The sequence below is a fragment of the Carettochelys insculpta genome, chromosome 16, assembly GCF_033958435.1.
Source record: "Carettochelys insculpta isolate YL-2023 chromosome 16, ASM3395843v1, whole genome shotgun sequence".
Classification (NCBI taxonomy): domain Eukaryota; kingdom Metazoa; phylum Chordata; order Testudines; family Carettochelyidae; genus Carettochelys; species Carettochelys insculpta.
Window position 1 is genome coordinate 15,815,123 of NC_134152.1, and position 17,257 is coordinate 15,832,379.

At 41.3% G+C, this 17,257-nt stretch overlaps 1 protein-coding gene across 3 annotated transcripts in view; it reads left to right on the forward strand.

Moving 5' to 3' along the window:
• Positions 1–17,257, forward strand: part of PARN (poly(A)-specific ribonuclease) — a 186,779-nt gene that overhangs the window by 25,038 nt on the left and 144,484 nt on the right. For 2 of the 3 annotated variants that reach the window (XM_075010325.1, XM_075010327.1), the window contains exons 8-13: positions 415–480; positions 1,412–1,450; positions 7,089–7,131; positions 7,895–7,975; positions 11,397–11,453; positions 15,089–15,166. In XM_075010325.1, the coding sequence (XP_074866426.1) occupies positions 415–480; positions 1,412–1,450; positions 7,089–7,131; positions 7,895–7,975; positions 11,397–11,453; positions 15,089–15,166 (364 nt within the window). The remainder of the gene's footprint in view (positions 1–414; positions 481–1,411; positions 1,451–7,088; positions 7,132–7,894; positions 7,976–11,396; positions 11,454–15,088; positions 15,167–17,257) is intronic. The other variant, XM_075010326.1, reaches the window with a different exon arrangement.

Sequence of the window (17,257 nt, forward strand, 5' to 3'; positions counted from 1 at the left end):
AAGGATACTTGCGAATTATTTTAGTTGAATTGTCACTTAATCGTGTTCAAAAAGATCTTGTCACTTTTTCATAATCTCAGCTAAAGTTTAATTCAATTTTTAATGTATAATCTTAGTTGGAAAACAATGTCCATGTATGGTTTGGCTCTTAAATATGAAGCCATATAAGTCTGTGCTTGGTTTCTGCCTTTAGATTTTTTTTAATCATGCAAGATTTGATATTTACTACTATGCTGTCTGTACAGATGAAGTGTGGGGGGGGGGGTGTGCGCGCATACATGCTCATTTCTTAAATATTCTATTACTCCTTCTTATAAGAGTTTGCCTTGTCTTTTGGCATAAGTCACTAAATGCTTCTGTAAAAATAGCGTTGTATTAATAAAAGCAAAAATAATCTGCTTCTTTTTCTTCCAGGGAGCAAATAGAAGATTTAATAAAAAATGAAGAAAACAAGAATTTGCAGTTGGAGCCATGCACAGGGTCAGTTTTGGGGAGTGGGGGGAGGAAAAAAACTGCACACTGGTTTTCTGGCAAACAGGGAACTCTGAACTGTCTTCTTTTCAAGAAGTTACATTTAACCTACTAGTCTGCTGTGTGGGACAACCTGTTTCTGTAGGTCTGCACGCAGTGTCTCAACAAATGTATCCCTCATTAGCCTTAGCAAAAAAAACTGTGTGACTGAGCACTGGCTTATTAAAATGGAAGAAGCAAAATTAATTAGTGTATTTCATGTGTTTGCATTTTTTGGAGTCAGTAGGTGTTGGTGTGACGTTGAAATATGATGTTATGTACACTATCATTGGAATTTTAGTTATTTCTTAACTAACTGAAATGAAAAAGGAAATTGTAATTCCACGTGAATAGACATTAGTGAATAATACTTAAACAAATTCTTGTTTGGCTCTGCCAGCTATTTTGTTTGGCGCATCTTTCTCATCAGAAGGTCAGGTGTCTGTACAGTAAGGTACAGGTTCTGATTTCGGTTAGCTGGATGTTCTCTTGTCATGGGTGTGGCCAAGTTTCCTGCAGTCCCAAAAAAGTTTGCTTGTAGCCATCAGTCTTAGTTCTCAGTGTTCTGTGCTGTTGTTTAGCTCCAGTTTAAGCCTAAATATCTTCTTAGAGCCAAATAACTGGCAGAAGTGTTGGTAATGCTGCTAGACTTATTGACCTCCTGTGGTTTGGCAAATTCTCTGGTTCAGCACTGAGTCAGGTCTCGCGAATGCTGGCCTAGAGAGGTTCAACGTATATGAATCAACTTCTCTTTGGGAATTTAGTTTAGTTTTTAGCCATTTAAATGCCCTTTAAAGATACAGTGTGATCTGTTTTAAAATTTCTTGCACTGTCTTTATTTAGCTTTGAAATATTCATATACAAGAACTATTAATAACATTACTCTTTTCTGCTTTTAAAGATTTCAGAGGAAACTAATTTATCAGACCTTGAGCTGGAAGTAAGTTGCTAGTGTTAACTTTTTTATATATCATTACCTTACTTTTTATCTGTGCTGTTTTTGATGTGGGGGAAACAAATTATAAAAATCTAATATGTGCTTAATCTCACGTTGATTGTATTTACCTTGTTTCTTTTTTTTAAACTGTCTTTTAATATGACTAAACTGAACTAATTCTTACTAGCATGGAGTTCTTAATGAGTCATTAGAATCCTTTTTTTAGAGTTGAGCATATTCCTATTCTATCACTTAAATTGAACAGTACAGTGTTGCAGGTTAGTAATTATGTAATCACATGCAACTCTTATCACATAGTGCGCAGTTTTTGCAAACAGCTGAAGAACAGGAATATATTCCTACACAAATAGTGGGATTAATTTGAACGAGAACCATTGTATAGGGTATTGGTAGTGCTGTGGAAAATTGAAATTGTGGGAAATAATATATGGGCAAGATGAGATGTGAAACAATCGCATATAAAAAAATCCAACGCGTCTGTGAAAGGCGGACATATAAATAGTGGTAGTTTTTTAATGTGCTTTTACACAAATGCTAGGAGTCTGTCTAATAAGATGGGTGAACTGGAGTACCTCATATCAAAGGAGGAAGTTGACATAATAGGCATCTCAGAAACATGGTGGAATGAGGACAATCATTGGGACACTATCATACCGGGATATAAATTATATCGGAAAGACAGAACAGGTCGTGCGGGTGGCGGAGTGGTACTATATGTGAAGGATAACATAGAATCAAATGAAGCAAAAATCCTAAAGGAATCAAAATGTTCCATAGAATCATTATGGATAACAATTCATTCCTCTAATATGAATATGGCATTAGGAATATATTACCGACCACCTAACCAGGACAGTGATAGTGATGCTGAAATGTTAAGGGAGATTAGAGAGGCTATCAAAATAAAAAACACAGTAATAATAGGAGATTTCAATTATCCCCATATTGATTGGGTGCATGTCACCTCAGGACGGGATTCAGAGATTAAGTTTCTTGATGCCTTAAATGACTGCTTCTTGGAGCAGCTAGTACAGGAACCCACAGGGGGAGAGTCAATTCTCAATCTAGTCTTGACTGGAACGCAGGATCTGGTCCAAGAGGTAACTGTTACTGGACCGCTTGGAAATAGTGACCACAATATAATAACTTTTAATATTCCTGTGTTGGGAAGAACACCGCAGCGGTCAAACACTCTGGCATTTAATTTCAAAAAGGGGAATTACACTAAAATGAGGAAGCTAGTTAAACAGAAACTAAAGGGTAGAGTAATTAAACTAAAATCCCTGGAAGCTGCATGGAAACTGTTTAAAGACACCATACTAGAGGCCCAACTTAAATGTATACCCCAAATAAAAAAACACAGTAAGGCTACGTCTACACGTGCCCCAAACTTCGAAATGGCCATGCAAATGGCCATTTCGAAGTTTACTAATGAAGCGCTGAAATGCATATTCAGCGCTTCATTAGCATGTGGGCGGCAGCAGCGCTTCGAAATTGATGCGCCTTGCCGCCGCGCGGCGCGTCCAGACGGGGCTCCTTTTCGAAAGGACCCCGCCTATTTCGAAGTCCCCTTATTCCCATGAGCTCATGGGAATAAGGGGACTTCGAAGTAGGTGGCTTCCTTTCGAAAAGGAGCGCCGTCTGGACGCGCCGCGCGGCGGCAAGGCGCATCAATTTCGAAGCGCTGCTGCCGCCCGCATGCTAATGAAGCGCTGAATATGCATTTCAGCGCTTCATTAGTAAACTTCGAAATGGCCATTTGCATGGCCATTTTGAAGTTTGGGGCACGTGTAGACACGGCCTAAGAGACCTAACAAAGAACCACCATGGCTAAACAGCCATGTTAAAAAGGCAGTGAGAGAGAAAAGGGCAGCTTTTAAAAAGTGGAAGTCAAATCCTAGTGAGGAAAATAGAAAGGAACATAAACACTCCCAAATTAAGTGTCATAATGTAATAAGAAAAGCCAAAAAAGATTTTGAGGAACAGCTAGCCAAAAATTCAAAAAACGATAGTAAAATGTTTTTTAAATACATTAGAAGCAGGAAGACCGCTAAAAAAGCAGTGGGGCCCTTGGACGATAAAGATATAAAAGGAGCGATCAAGGAAGACAGTGCCATTGCGGAGCGATTAAATGATTTCTTTGCTTCAGTCTTCACGGCTGAGGATGTTACAGAGGTTCCTAAATCTGAGCCAGCCTTTTTAGGTGACAAATATGAGGAACTCACTCAGATTGAAGTGAAATTAGAGGAGGTTTTGGAATTAATTGATAAGCTGAATAGTAACAAGTCTCCAGGACCAGACGGTATTCACCCAAGGGTTCTGAAAGAACTCAAATGTGAAATTGCGGAGTTATTAACAGTGGTTTGTAACCTATCCTTTAAATCCACTTTGGTACCAAATGACTGGAAGACGGCCAATATAACGCCAATATTTAAAAAAGGCTCTAGAGGAGACCCTGGCAATTATAGACCGATAAGTTTAACATCAGTACCGGGCAAATTAGTAGAAACACTAGTAAAGAATAAAATTGCAAGGCACGTAGAAGAGCACGAATTGTTGGGCAAAAGTCAGCATGGTTTCTGCAGAGGGAAGTTGTGTCTAACTAATCTATTAGAATTCTTTGAAGGGGTTAATAAACATGCGGACAAGGGGCACCCAGTGGACATAATATACCTAGATTTCCAGAAAGCCTTTGACACGGTCCCACACCAAAGGCTTTTATGTAAATTAGGTGGTCATGGGATAGGAGGAAAGATCCTTTCATGGATCGGGAATTGGTTAAAAGACAGAAAACAAAGGGTTGGAATAAATGGTAAATTTTCACAATGGAGGAGGGTAACTAGTGGTGTTCCCCAGGGGTCAGTCCTGGGACCGATCCTGTTCAACTTGTTCATCAATGATCTAGAAAATGAGGTAAGCAGTGAGGTGGCAAAGTTTGCAGATGACACCAAGTTGTTCAGGACAGTCAAAAGCAAAAGGGATTGTGAAGAACTACAAAAAGATCTCAGCAAACTGAGTGATTGGGCAGCAAAATGGCAAATGAAATTTAATGTGGGTAAGTGTCAGGTAATGCATGTTGGACAAAATAACCCAAATTACACGTACTACATGATGGGGTCAAATTTAGCTACAACATATCAGGAAAGGGATCTTGGAGTTATAGTGGATTGTTCTCTGAGGACATCCACGCAGTGTGCAGTGGCAGTTAGTAAAGCAAATAGGATGTTAGGAATTATTAAAAAAGGGATCGATAATAAGACAAAAGATATCATACTTCCCCTATATAAAACTATGGTACGCCCACATCTTGAGTACTGCGTGCAGATGTGGTCTCCTCACCTCAAAAAAGATATATTGGCATTAGAAAAGGTTCAGAAAAGGGCGACTAAGATGATTAGGGGCTTGGAACGGGTCCCATGTGGGGAGAGGCTAGAGAGACTGGGACTTTTCAGTTTGGAAAAGAGGCGATTGAGGGGCGATATGATAGAGGTATATAAAATCATGAATGGTGTGGAGAAAGTGAATATAGAAAAATTATTTACCTTTTCCCATAATACAAGAACTAGGGGACACCAAATGAAATTGATGGGTAGTAGGTTCAAAACTAATAAAAGGAAATTTTTCTTCACACAGCGCACAGTCAACCTGTGGAACTCCTTGCCCGAGGAGGCTGTGAAGGCCAGGACTCTATTAGGGTTTAAAAAAGAGCTTGATAAATTTTTGCAGGTTAGGTCCATAAATGGCTATTAGCCAGGGATAAAGTATGGTGCCCTAGCCTTCAGAACAAGGGCAGGAGATGGATGGCAGGAGATAAATCACTTGATCATTGTCTTCTGTTCTCCTTCTCTGGGGCACCTGGCATTGGCCACCGTCGGCAGATGGGATGCTGGGCTGGATGGACCTTTGGTCTGACCCAGTATGGCCATTCTTATGTTCTTAGCAAACTGAGTGATTGGGCAGCAAAATGGCAAATGAAATTTAATGTGGGTAAGTGTAAGGTAATGCACATTGGGAAAAATAACCCAAATTACACGTACAACATGATGGGGTCAAATTTAGCTACGACAGATCAAGAAAGGGATCTTGGAGTTATAGTGGATAGTTCTCTGAAGACATCCACGCAGTGTGCAGCGGCAGTTAATAAAGCAAATAGGATGTTAGGAATTATAAAAAAAGGGATAGATAATAAGACAAAGGATATCATACTTCCCCTATATAAAACTATGGTACGCCCACATCTTGAGTACTGTGTGCAGATGTGGTCTCCTCACCTCAAAAAAGATATATTGGCATTAGAAAAGGTTCAGAAAAGGGTGACTAAGATGATTTGGGGTTTGGAACGGGTCCCATATGGGGAGAGGCTAGAGAGACTGGAACTTTTCAGTCTGGAAAAGAGGCGATTGAGTGGCGATATGATAGAGGTATATAAAATCATGAATGGTGTGGAGAAAGTGAATATAGAAAAAATATTTACCTTTTCCCATAATACAAGAACTAGGGGACACCAAATGAAATTGATGGGTAGTACGTTCAAAACTAATAAAAGGAAATTTTTCTTCACACAGCGCACAGTCAACCTGTGGAACTCCTTGCCGGAGGAGGCTGTGAAGGCCAGGACTCTATTAGGGTTTAAAAAAGAGCTTGATAAATTTTTGCAGGTTAGGTCCATAAATGGCTATTAGCCAGGGGTAAAGTATGGTGTCCTAGCCTTCAGTACAAGGGCAGGAGATGGATGGCAGGAGATAAATCACTTGATCATAGTCTTCTGTTCTCCTTCTCTGGGGCACCTGGCATTGGCCACTGTCGGCAGACGGGATACTGGGCTGGATGGACCTTTGGTCTGACCCAGTATGGCCATTCTTATGTTCTTAAGATGGCAGAAGTTCTTAAAATCCTTTCTTTAGGGGCTGTTCTTTGCTAAAAATGTTCTGTGTTGTTTCTCCTCTTAGATGTAAATTGTGTTTAAAAATAGATAAAGGTGTTGAATGAGGTCTTGAAGCTGTTTAGCAAATATATTTTTACATTTACCCTACCATTTTCATTAATCCTGAGGAAGCTACTCTAAAATACATGCTTGGATATCTGCACCTAGAGATAAAGGCATTTTGCATTTTTATCATTGTTGTGGCTGACTTTTTTTTTTTTTTTTGATCATGTCGCCTGCGCATGCGTGTGCACACACACACACACACTGCACAGTGAGGACTCCCTGGGGAATTTTAGTGTATGTGCATCCTGAAAACATGCATAAACAATGCCTTAACCCAACATCAGATTACTCAAACTGATCTAATTAAACTGAAGTTGGGAAATTCAGTTAGAGTTTCTCACAGCAGCAGTTGTTGAGCTATCAGCATAGTATATTAAGAACATAAAACTAACACAAATTTTGAAATTCTTGAGATACACATGAAAGCCAAATTATTGAATAGTTTAGTAGTTTGAATTTTCCAATTGATTAAAAACTGCCTTAAGATTTTTTTCATTTAATATTAAGCCTCTGTAACCTTCCTACAAGTTATGCAGCTATGAAAATTAGCCTGTTTTAAAGCTGGAGCTTCAATATACGGATTGCCAAACTAGTCATAAATTGTAATTTACCTTTCACTGTTTTCTGTAGGTATCCAAAAGGTATCCATGTTGAAACTCTGGAGACAGAGAAAGTAAGTGACTAACAACATACTGTCTTGTATGACCACTGTGTTTAAGGAAGATCTGTCCTAAACAAATTTCTTGCTACTTGACCTCTGAACTTCCCTGCTGAAGCTTTGTTGTTCAGTTTTTTAAAACTTTCATTAAACTGTGAAAAAAATGTTTTTGAATGACCTTAGTGGCCTGACTTTTGTAAAATTCATGAGGTATAAACACAAATATATGCCTTGTATTAAAAGTGTGTGCCTGGAGACCATAATGGCTATTTTAAATACTTAATTGATCTAACATTCAGGGTGTTGAGAGTACCAGTGAAGTCTTGGTCAGCTGAGTGGTTTGATAACAGAACAATAATTGCTGCAGACATTACTCATTAATTTTTTACCCAAGAGGTAGGCAAATATTATGAACTTTCAGATCACCTGAAATTATTGTATTAAAAAAACCACTGAAACCTAAGGTTAAAGTTTTTTTTCTTTCCAACCAAAAAGCACATTTTCCTTTGGCTTCATTGTGTGTATAGATTAATCTTGGCTAGACACGTTAAAATTATAATGTCCTAGGGGGAAGAAAGAGTTTATGGAAGAAGCACTGTAATATTAGTGGGTAAACTGTTGCAGCTAAATTGAGTATAACAGAGCAATTTAGCTTTGTTTGTAATGGAAATTTAGATAGCAAATGGTGATGGATTTGCATATTAGTCTTGAATTACTATTTCAACTTTTTTCTCAAGCTATTCTTGGAATAATTTACTTCTGACTTTACTGCTTTCAGAAGGAAAGATACATTATCATTAGCAAGGTAGATGAAGAGGAGCGTAAAAGAAGAGAACAGCAGAAACAAGCAAAAGAACAGGTAACATTTTTGGCGTCCTTGTTCTTCCTTAAAGTACGTAAGAATGGCCATACTGGGTGTAGCCCAGCATCCTGTCTTCCGACAGTGCCCAATTCTAGGTGTCCCAGATAGGGATGTAATATAGCATCTGGTTACATGAGCAACTGGTAAGCATCTGCTTATCAGTTAGTGCTACTGGTTGCTTCAGGTGACCCCCCTTCACTGCAATAAATCAGTAGTGGCTGGCTCAGCCTCTATCCCTGCTGCTGCTCTTCATTTAAAAGACTGAGCCAGTACATAGGCTTGGTCAGCTTCTGTCCCCACTGAGGGGATTGGGCTCTTCCCCAAGTCTTGTGCCAGCTCAACCTTTTAAATGCAGAGCATGTTTTTTTTAATTTGAATTGGTGTCAAAAGAAAGGACTGATAATTTTCTTTTTCTTTTTTGTTATACCCCTAATAATATAAACTCTGTTATTCTCTATAAGGAAAATCAGAGAGGACCCTACAGCATACACTCCCATGTCTTGCAGGCTGTTTGAGTGCTGCTCCCTTCCAGCAGCCCCCTCTAGGGCCTGTAGGCTCTCCACTGGGGGAGCAGGCTCTGGATTTTGGGCAGCAGAGCTATTTACCCAGTCTTCGTAACAGGCATGATGGTAAAGGCTTGGTCCTGCTGGCCTCTCTCTTGGTGCTGAAGCTATGTCCAGTGGCCACTCTCAGTATCACAACTTTCCTGTCTATGCCTCTTCTTTATACTTCCCTCTTCCTTTTGCCTCTTCCCTTTCCATATTCTGGGAAATCCTGAGATTTCAGGCAGTTCCCAAGTACAACCAAACCCTGACCTTGTTTTAAGTTAGGGTTAGAGGAGGCTGTGTAACAAATTTTGTGGTCATAGCTGATATGGTTTAAGAGGAGTTCTTGAGCAAACGTAGCACCGACAGACACTCTAAAATATATATATATATATATATATATATATATAATATATATATATATATATATGTGCGTTATTTCCATTTACATAAAAGTGCTTAGGCATTATAAGTCTTAGGATGATTCTATGTGAAGTTGGTGCACCAAACTTTTACAGAAGTATGTTTTTGAAGTAATACTTTTAATGTGAAAATACTCCGTACTTACACTAGCACAATAACATGCTGTGTTCTACCTTGGTTCTGACAACATAGGAAGAGAGACAAAATACGATGAATATGACTCATTTGTGCTGCAATTACATTCACTTTAAGTATCTGGCAATAAGTCATGCAGTGCAGATTGAGTCTTTCCTTAATCATTCCCACTTTGGAGGGCTGCCATCAGCCTTCACCCTTTTTAGCTTGTTCTCAATCCATTTGCTGGGATCTGCCCACTATTTACTTGTATAAGGATTAAAGAGAGCTTGAAGAGATGTACCAGATGTCTGGAACACATCCCCTCTTTTCCAGCTTTCTTAGGGTGATTCCTTCTCTTAAATCTGCTTTCAAAACTTGTTTCTCAGGAAACTATTTCTTCCAATGAGTACCTCCACTGGACTGCATGTGTTACCTAAGTTGCAGCATCTTGGCCTGATCTCCTTCCTTATATTTCTTGGTTCTTGACCTGTTGAGAGAAGGTGGTGTCAAATTCATTTCCAGTTACAAATGAAAAATCAACCAGCACAAGCACATCTATTTGTGTTCTTCTTTGAATCCCATGGGCGCTGCTGATCGTTGACTGAGGCTGTGTCTACACTGGCACAAAACTTCAAACTGGCCATGCAAATGGCCATTTTGAAGAATACTAATGAGGCACTGAAGTGCACGTTCAGCGCCTCATTAGCATGCCACCGACTGTGGCACTTCGAAATTGCCACTTTTCGCTAATGCGCAGCTCGTCCAGACAGGAGTCCTTTTTTAAAGGTCCCCACCAACTTCAAAATCCCCTTATTTCTATCTGCTGATAGTAATAAGGGGATTTCAAAGTTGGTGGGGTCCTTTTGAAATGGACCCCTGTCTGGACAAGCCGCGGGAGTGAAAAGCAACAATTTTGAAGAGCCATGGCCAGTGGCATGCTAATGAGACGCTGAATGTGTATTTCAGCACCTCATTAGTGTTCTAAGTGGCCATTAGCATGGTTATTTCAAACATTTCTCTTAGTGTTGACATAACCTGAGAGTGCATGTCCTTCTGGTATGTATTGAGTATAATTACCCGCCTTCTCTGGTACACATGGTCAGTCAGAACTTTCCTGTGGTGTGGCCACTTTTCGCACCTTGGCTGTGCTCTGAGAAGTCTGTCCTTTGTTTCACCTCTTTTGTAACCTAGCTGCAGCAAGGACACTTAATGGAGTCTTCTCTTTCTTTACTCTACCCCAAATACACCCCCCATTCAGTTTTGCTGATTATATAAAAGAATAATTTAGTACCTTGTTGTTACAGCATGCAACTCACAGATCAAATTAACTTGGAGTTAATGAAATAATAATCAGAACTTTGAGCTAATGGTGTAACAGGTTTGTAATACGCCTAGTTGTCTTTGAGTGATGTCTACAGTTAAGACAAGTCTCAAAAATATCGCATGGTTGTGTCGTGAGATGTCTGTCTCTGTCTCTGCGGTAATTTTGGAGTTTGACTTTTGAACTCTTAGTAGAAAAATGCCAGGCAGCCCATATTGAGTGCATATTTCAAGAAAAGAATTCAACTGAGTTTGAGTGCGTAGTAGTTGCTTAAAAGTGGAAGGCTTTTTTTGGGTTGATGTTGAACACTCCTTTCTGATTGAGCTCAACACACTTTGTGTGACTTCTTTCATTCCTTGCCAATTCTGTCAGCCTGCTTTCTTGCAACTTGTAGTGTTTCAGGAGGATTTTGAAAAACGTTCAGTGGAGGCTTAATTCTGCTGTTACTGAAATCAATGATAAAAGTCTCAATGAACTAAGTGAGAGTGGAGTTGAAGCAATAGCGAATTGCTTAAAAAATCTTTTTGACCTTTTTTTCTTAATGTAGGCACTGAATTGAGGTAGTAGAAGGTTTTTTCACGCTTGCTTGAATAGTCAAAGCAAAGTTTTACAAATGGAAATGAAAAAAGCAATCAACACTTATTTTTTTAACTTTTAGCCCTATTGTTTACAATAGTGTACAAAAATTTATATCATCTGATGTAGATATTCCCAAGAGCTTTCAGGTCAGCTGTTTTGTAGATGGCAATCTGTGGTGCAGGTTGACTTGTCTTATTTACATCATTAAAGACAGAGCTGATAGCAGAGCCCTACTCTGATTACAGTAACACTTCCACAGATATTTGCCTTTTCTAGGATGTGATTTGGTTATACCTTTATGGAGTATACAGAATGGGGGGACCTTAATCTCAGAAGGAATTGCAAGGAAATTATCTTGTCACAATATACTGACAGTGCTGTCAGTTATTTGCATTTATATTTCACGTTATTATACTCGAAATTTTGCTTACAGGAAGAACTCAATGATGCAGTGGGATTTTCCAGAGTCATTCATGCCATTGCTAATTCTGTAAGTTAACCAACACTTTTTTTTTTCCTGGTTAGCTTGTAGCTGAGGCCAGGCCTAATATGAGTAATTAAAACCCAGAGTGAGCTCTCATTACTTGGAGGATAGTATTAGAGAGAAAAGTGGATCATCGAGTTGAAAACAGAACTTCTGTGCTAAATAAGATAATAGGTCATTCAGACTATGTCAACACAGCAGCCTTATTTAGAAATAAGATATTTTGGAATAGCTATTCTGCAATAGATTATTTCAGAGTAATGCTGCCACATGCAAAAATGCATTTTGAAATAGCATTTTGGATAACATTTAGCTATTTCAAAATACATCATCTAAACTCATGGTGCCTGTTTTGAAATAGAGCCACTGGATTGCTTTTTCTGAAACGGGAGCTATTATTCCTTGTGAAAAGAGGGTTACGAATTTTAAAAATAAGTCAACCGCTATTCGAATATCTCAAAATAGAAGCAGTGTCATGTAGATGCTACATGATTTCGAAATAACAGCTGTTATTTTGAAATACAGGCGTTCCCCGACTTGTCAACACATCGACTTATGACCATTCGTACTTACAACCAACCTCCAACTCACCCAGCCGTTGCACACCTCAACTTACCTCCCCTAGTGGGGGGCTCCAGCAGCACAGCTGGGGCTCCCCTCCAACCCCTATGCCCCCAGCTCCCCTGCACACCCAGGCCTCAACCCCGCCCCAACTCCTGTGAACCCGGCCCCAACTTCCCCAACCCCCCGTGTGCCCCAGATTCCCCCCCGCCATGCATCTCACTCATGCGGGAGGCTTCAGCCTGCCCCTGCTGAAGCACCCTGCCCCAGTGCACCCCCGTTCTACCCCTCCCCCCGCCTGGCTCACCCCCACCCCACCAGATATGGCCCTGGCTCAACCCCCCCATGCATGGAGCTCCGACTTCAACCTGTGCCTGGGGCTTCAGCTCCCAGCCCCTGGTGCAGCTCCAACCACTCTCCACTCAACTGCCCTGCCCCGGTGCACCCTCTGTTCAGCCCCTCCCTTCTGCGGCCCCAGTTCATCTCCTCTCCCCCCGCGCTTGGGGCTCTGGCTGTCAACTACCACTGGTGTGCACAGGGGCACTATCCCCGCTGCCAGCTCAACCCACCCCTGCCCCGGTTCACCCCTGTTCAGTCCCCCCATGCCCAGCTCAACCCCCCCATCCCCAGCTGGCCTCTTCGCCCAGCAGGCACTGGGGTCCAGCTGTCAGCCGCTGCAGGCGTGTGAGGCTCTACGCACCCCCCAGCTTAACCCCCTGCCCCAGTTCACCTTGTTCAAACCCCCCCAGCCCCAATCCCCAGCTCTCACTCACCAGCACGTGGGGCTCAGGCTTCAAACTGCGCCCAGGGCTCCAGTTCCAGCTCCAACTCCGCAGCCCCGGCTACAACCTCCGGGACGGGCTCAACTCCCGCCCCAACCCCCTGCAAGTCCCACCTCAGCTGCACCCTCCCACCACCCCAGCTGCCCTAATCCACTCCACACTTAAGCCCTATGCCCCCTCCCAGGGCCCCAGACCTCCCTGACTTACACGAAATTCAAGGTACGCAAGGGTTGTGTGGAACGCAACTCTCGCGTACCTCGAGGATTACAGTATACGGGTATTTCTGACTTATGACCAAGTGTTCAGAACGTAACCCATTCATAAGTTGGGTACTATCTGTAACTGTGCTGTGTAGACCTACCCTAAGAGAAAATACAGTGTCCGAGCCAGCTAAAATAGAGGGAAAACATCCAGTGAACCATTTATTAGTAGTGGATAAGATAAATTAGGAATGCAGAGAAGAGGCTGAGCATCCACAACATATAAACAGAGCATTCTTGCAAAGTAATCAATTCAGTACAAAAATGTGATGCGATATAATGTACAATAAATGCAATGAGGTGTATAAATGTCTATAAAGGGAGAAGGATTCTATGTATGTTTGGTAGTGTGACACATCTGTTATTGTTTGATAAGCTCATTGATAGTCGTGCTATGTGCCAAGTAAAGGAAACCTCAGTGATGAAATCTGGAGTCAAACTGAATTTTTTAGATCCCAGAAAACTGGATGAAATGTTTTGGGTAAGCAGATAGTTCACATAGAATGTAAAGTCCTTTGCTATTAAATCGTACCAATAAGCAAATAAAAGTGACAGAAGACATAGATGTATGTATCATTAGAGCCTGCACAGATACAAGATTTCATAACCTTTGATATAAAGTGCATATTTATGGAGCTGCTGGTCTCTGTCAGGAAACACAGTGTCCAAACCAGCAGCATGTTGGGTCACCATCTTGGAGCATGCAGGCTTCGTGCGCATGATGTCATATTTTGGTCAAAGTACAGTCAACATCCAGGCTCCAGAGAAATAAATAATTAAAAAAAAAAAAAAAAAAAAGGATAATAAAGATTTCAGAGTAAGTTCAAAAGCATTTGGCAATCTGGATTTGGCCTTCAGTCAACCTGAAGACTACCCCTTATTTAATGTATTCTGCTTTTTAAATGACTTTTAATAATAGTAGGTTTTGCTATACTTTTCATTAAGTGGTAATGCCAATTTGTTATGATGGTTGATTTATTTCAAAAAGGATGTACAGTAAACTCCTTATCTGGCATTGATTCTACTCAAACTCTCAATTAACTGACAGCATCTCCTGCTGGCTCTGTGCTAGACTCTCATGGCTGAGGCTGCCCCCAGCCCCTGGGCTTCTTGGGTTACCCTGGCCCTGTTGGTGGAGCTCTCTCACCGGCGGAGTTCCCTGTGCCTCAGGGCTGCTGGCTTCCCCCACCCTGGCCAGCTCCCAGCTTCAGGCCCTCCGACAGAGCCATGTGCCCCAGCATTCCCTTGGGCCAGCTGGTACCCAGGCCTGGCTGGCTAGCTCTCAGCCCTGGCTGCCAGCGTTCCTTCATGCCCCAGGCCACATGTTCCCCCAGCTCTAGCTACTGGCTCCCAGCCCTGTGCCAGCTGGCTGTTGGCATTCCCCCACACCAGCTGGCTCCTAGCACCAGGCCTCCTGGCAGACCTCCACACCCTGGGGGAGTTCCCCCAGCACTAGGGCTTTGGGAGCTCCCCAAGACCAGTGCCATGGCTGGCTCCCCAGGTCAGGAGTTGCTAGGGGGAGGGGTCCACGCCCCAGCCAGCTCCCAGCTGTGGGGCTGGCAGGGTCTCCTGCTGGGGATCCCGAGCTGCCTCTCTATTAAGTGGCAAATTTGAATATCCAGTAACCTCCCAGTCACGGGGTTGCCAGATATGAAAGAGTTTACTGTAGCTCTTGTTTTGGCTGTAACAGCATCTTAAAAAGCATTAGCCACTGAAGGAAAACATTCAGTAGGCTCTAACTACTGTCCACCTACATTCCCAAAACAGGTTTTTAAATGGTTTTGCCATGGTCTCCAGAACAGGAGTCGTCATGTTTGAACAGAGCCTGCCACAATACCCCCCTGCCCCTTATGGGCACTTCCGCTGTACAAATAAGCGTCAGATACTTGACACCATGAGTGTGATTCCGTATGTCAGATGAAGTTAAAATGACATGAATTTAAAATTGAGTGAAACTGCATCAGATCTTTTTCTGTAACCTATTTTGTATATAGTAGTTTGAAAAGTCATTCACACACATAATGGGCTTTTTCTTTAGGGCAAAATTGTTGTTGGACACAACATGCTACTGGATGTCATGCACACTATCCACCAGTTTTACTGCCCTCTTCCTGAAGTAAGTGGCCTTGTCAGTCTTCAGATATTTATAAATACGTCCTGAAATTTGAAATTATTAATCTGAAATCTATCGTGCATGAAAGATTATTAGGGGGAGTTGAACAAACTAAAATAGAATCTTTTAAATGCTGTTAGATAGCTGTGTGCTGTAAGCCTAACTTCAGTACTGTGCAGATTGGCTGAAACTATAATAAAGCTTAGAATGATCAGATACATATATGAACACTATGTTGAAGAGCCAACACGGCTTTTAGTAAGGGGAAATCCTGCATCGGTCATCTATTTGAATTCTTTGAGGGGGCCAACTAGGATGACCAAGTAGCAAGTGTGAAAATCTGGGCTGCAAGTGGGAGTAATAGGAGTATGTATGAGAAGTCCCAGAATATCAGGACTGTCTATATAAAATTGGACACATGAACAAGGATCTAGTGTGTTTGGACTTTAGAAAACCTTTGACAAGGTCCCTCATCAAAGACTTAAGCAAAGTAAGCAGTCATAGAGTAAGTGAATAGATTCTGTCGTTTATCAGTAAGTAGTAAAAAGATAGGAAAAAAGGTAGGAATAAATGATCACATTTCATATGGGAGAGTAATGGAGTCTTCCAACAATCTGTAGTGGGACAAGAGCTGTTGAGTATAGTCATAAGTGAGCTGAAAAAAAGGATGAGTACTGAGGTGGCAAAATTTGCATTTATACTAAAATATTCTAGATGGTTAAGTCAAAAGCTGTAAAGTTTTATAAAGGGACTTCACAAAATTGCGTGATTGGGCAACAAAATGGCAGATGAAATGCAGTGTTGATAACTGCAAAATAATGGCCATTAGTAAATATAATCCCAGCTATACATACAAAACGATGGTTTAATGTAGCTGTTACCATTCAGGGGAAAGACCTTGGAATCATCGTGGGTAGTTCTCTTTAAACATCTGCTCAATATGGAGCAGCAGTTAAAATGTTGAGGATTTAGAATACAGGTTGAACCTCTCTCATCTGGCACTCTCTGGTCCTGGAAACATTTGTAGTTAGCCAGATGTCCATTTATCATGGGTGGGGCCAAGTTTCCCACATTCCTCTAAACTTAGTTTACAGGCACACATCCAGGCTCTCAGTGTTTTCCACTGTTGCTTAGCTCAAATTTATCCCTCAATATCTTCTAAGAGCCCAGTAACCAGTGGAAATGTTGGTAATATTGCTAGACAGTATTGACTTCCTGTGGTTCAGCAAATTCTCTGGTTTGGCACAGGTCAGGTCCTAATGATGCTGGACTAGAGAGGATCATCCTGTATTAAATGCATGTTGTTGAAACTCATAAGTTGAGTGCATATAGAAATTGGCTTTAGTATGTGACTTTATGTACTATAGCATCTCTAACTGTATGCCTCAACCACTTGTCCTGAAAGCAAGAAAATTTCTACCACGTGGCCTTTCTTATTGTTGTTTTAATGTAGAGACATGAGCATAAAACTACACTTTATGAAGTGACTGTAATTGGAAACTTAGTCTGAGTAAAGGTATGTTATATTCACCCTCTTTAGCCTAGATAATCCCATATCACTAGGTATTTACAGTGTAAGAAAGCTAACTGGAAATGTCAGTTTCTTACGGAGCTTTTATAATGAGTATGAAAAAGAGTGTAATTGCAAAAATGAGAATTGTCTTCAGTGATCATGAGTTGCAATGCTGTAATGCAGTTGATGGTAATCTTTATCTTCTCTTCTGGAAGCAGTTTTGTACCTGATTAGAGAAAGGCAGAGTTAATTGTGACTTGTGGTGGTGGGGATTTGCAGGCCTTGGGAACAGTAAAGACTACGGTTCTGGGGATTATGCAGAATAACTGCCCTGGTAATTTTGGGTGTCTTAATGCTACACTGCCATGGATTAGAACAGGCGTGTCCAGCCCGCGGGCCGCATGCGGCCCTGGACATCTAGTAATGCGGCCCCACAAGATCGTAAACTTTTAACATTATTATGTGATTTATATACATTAACTATATTATATATTTTATATGCGGCTCAAGACAATTCCTCTTCACTCAGTGCGGCCCAGGCAAGCCAAAAGGTTGGACACCCATGGTTTAGAACCTTAACA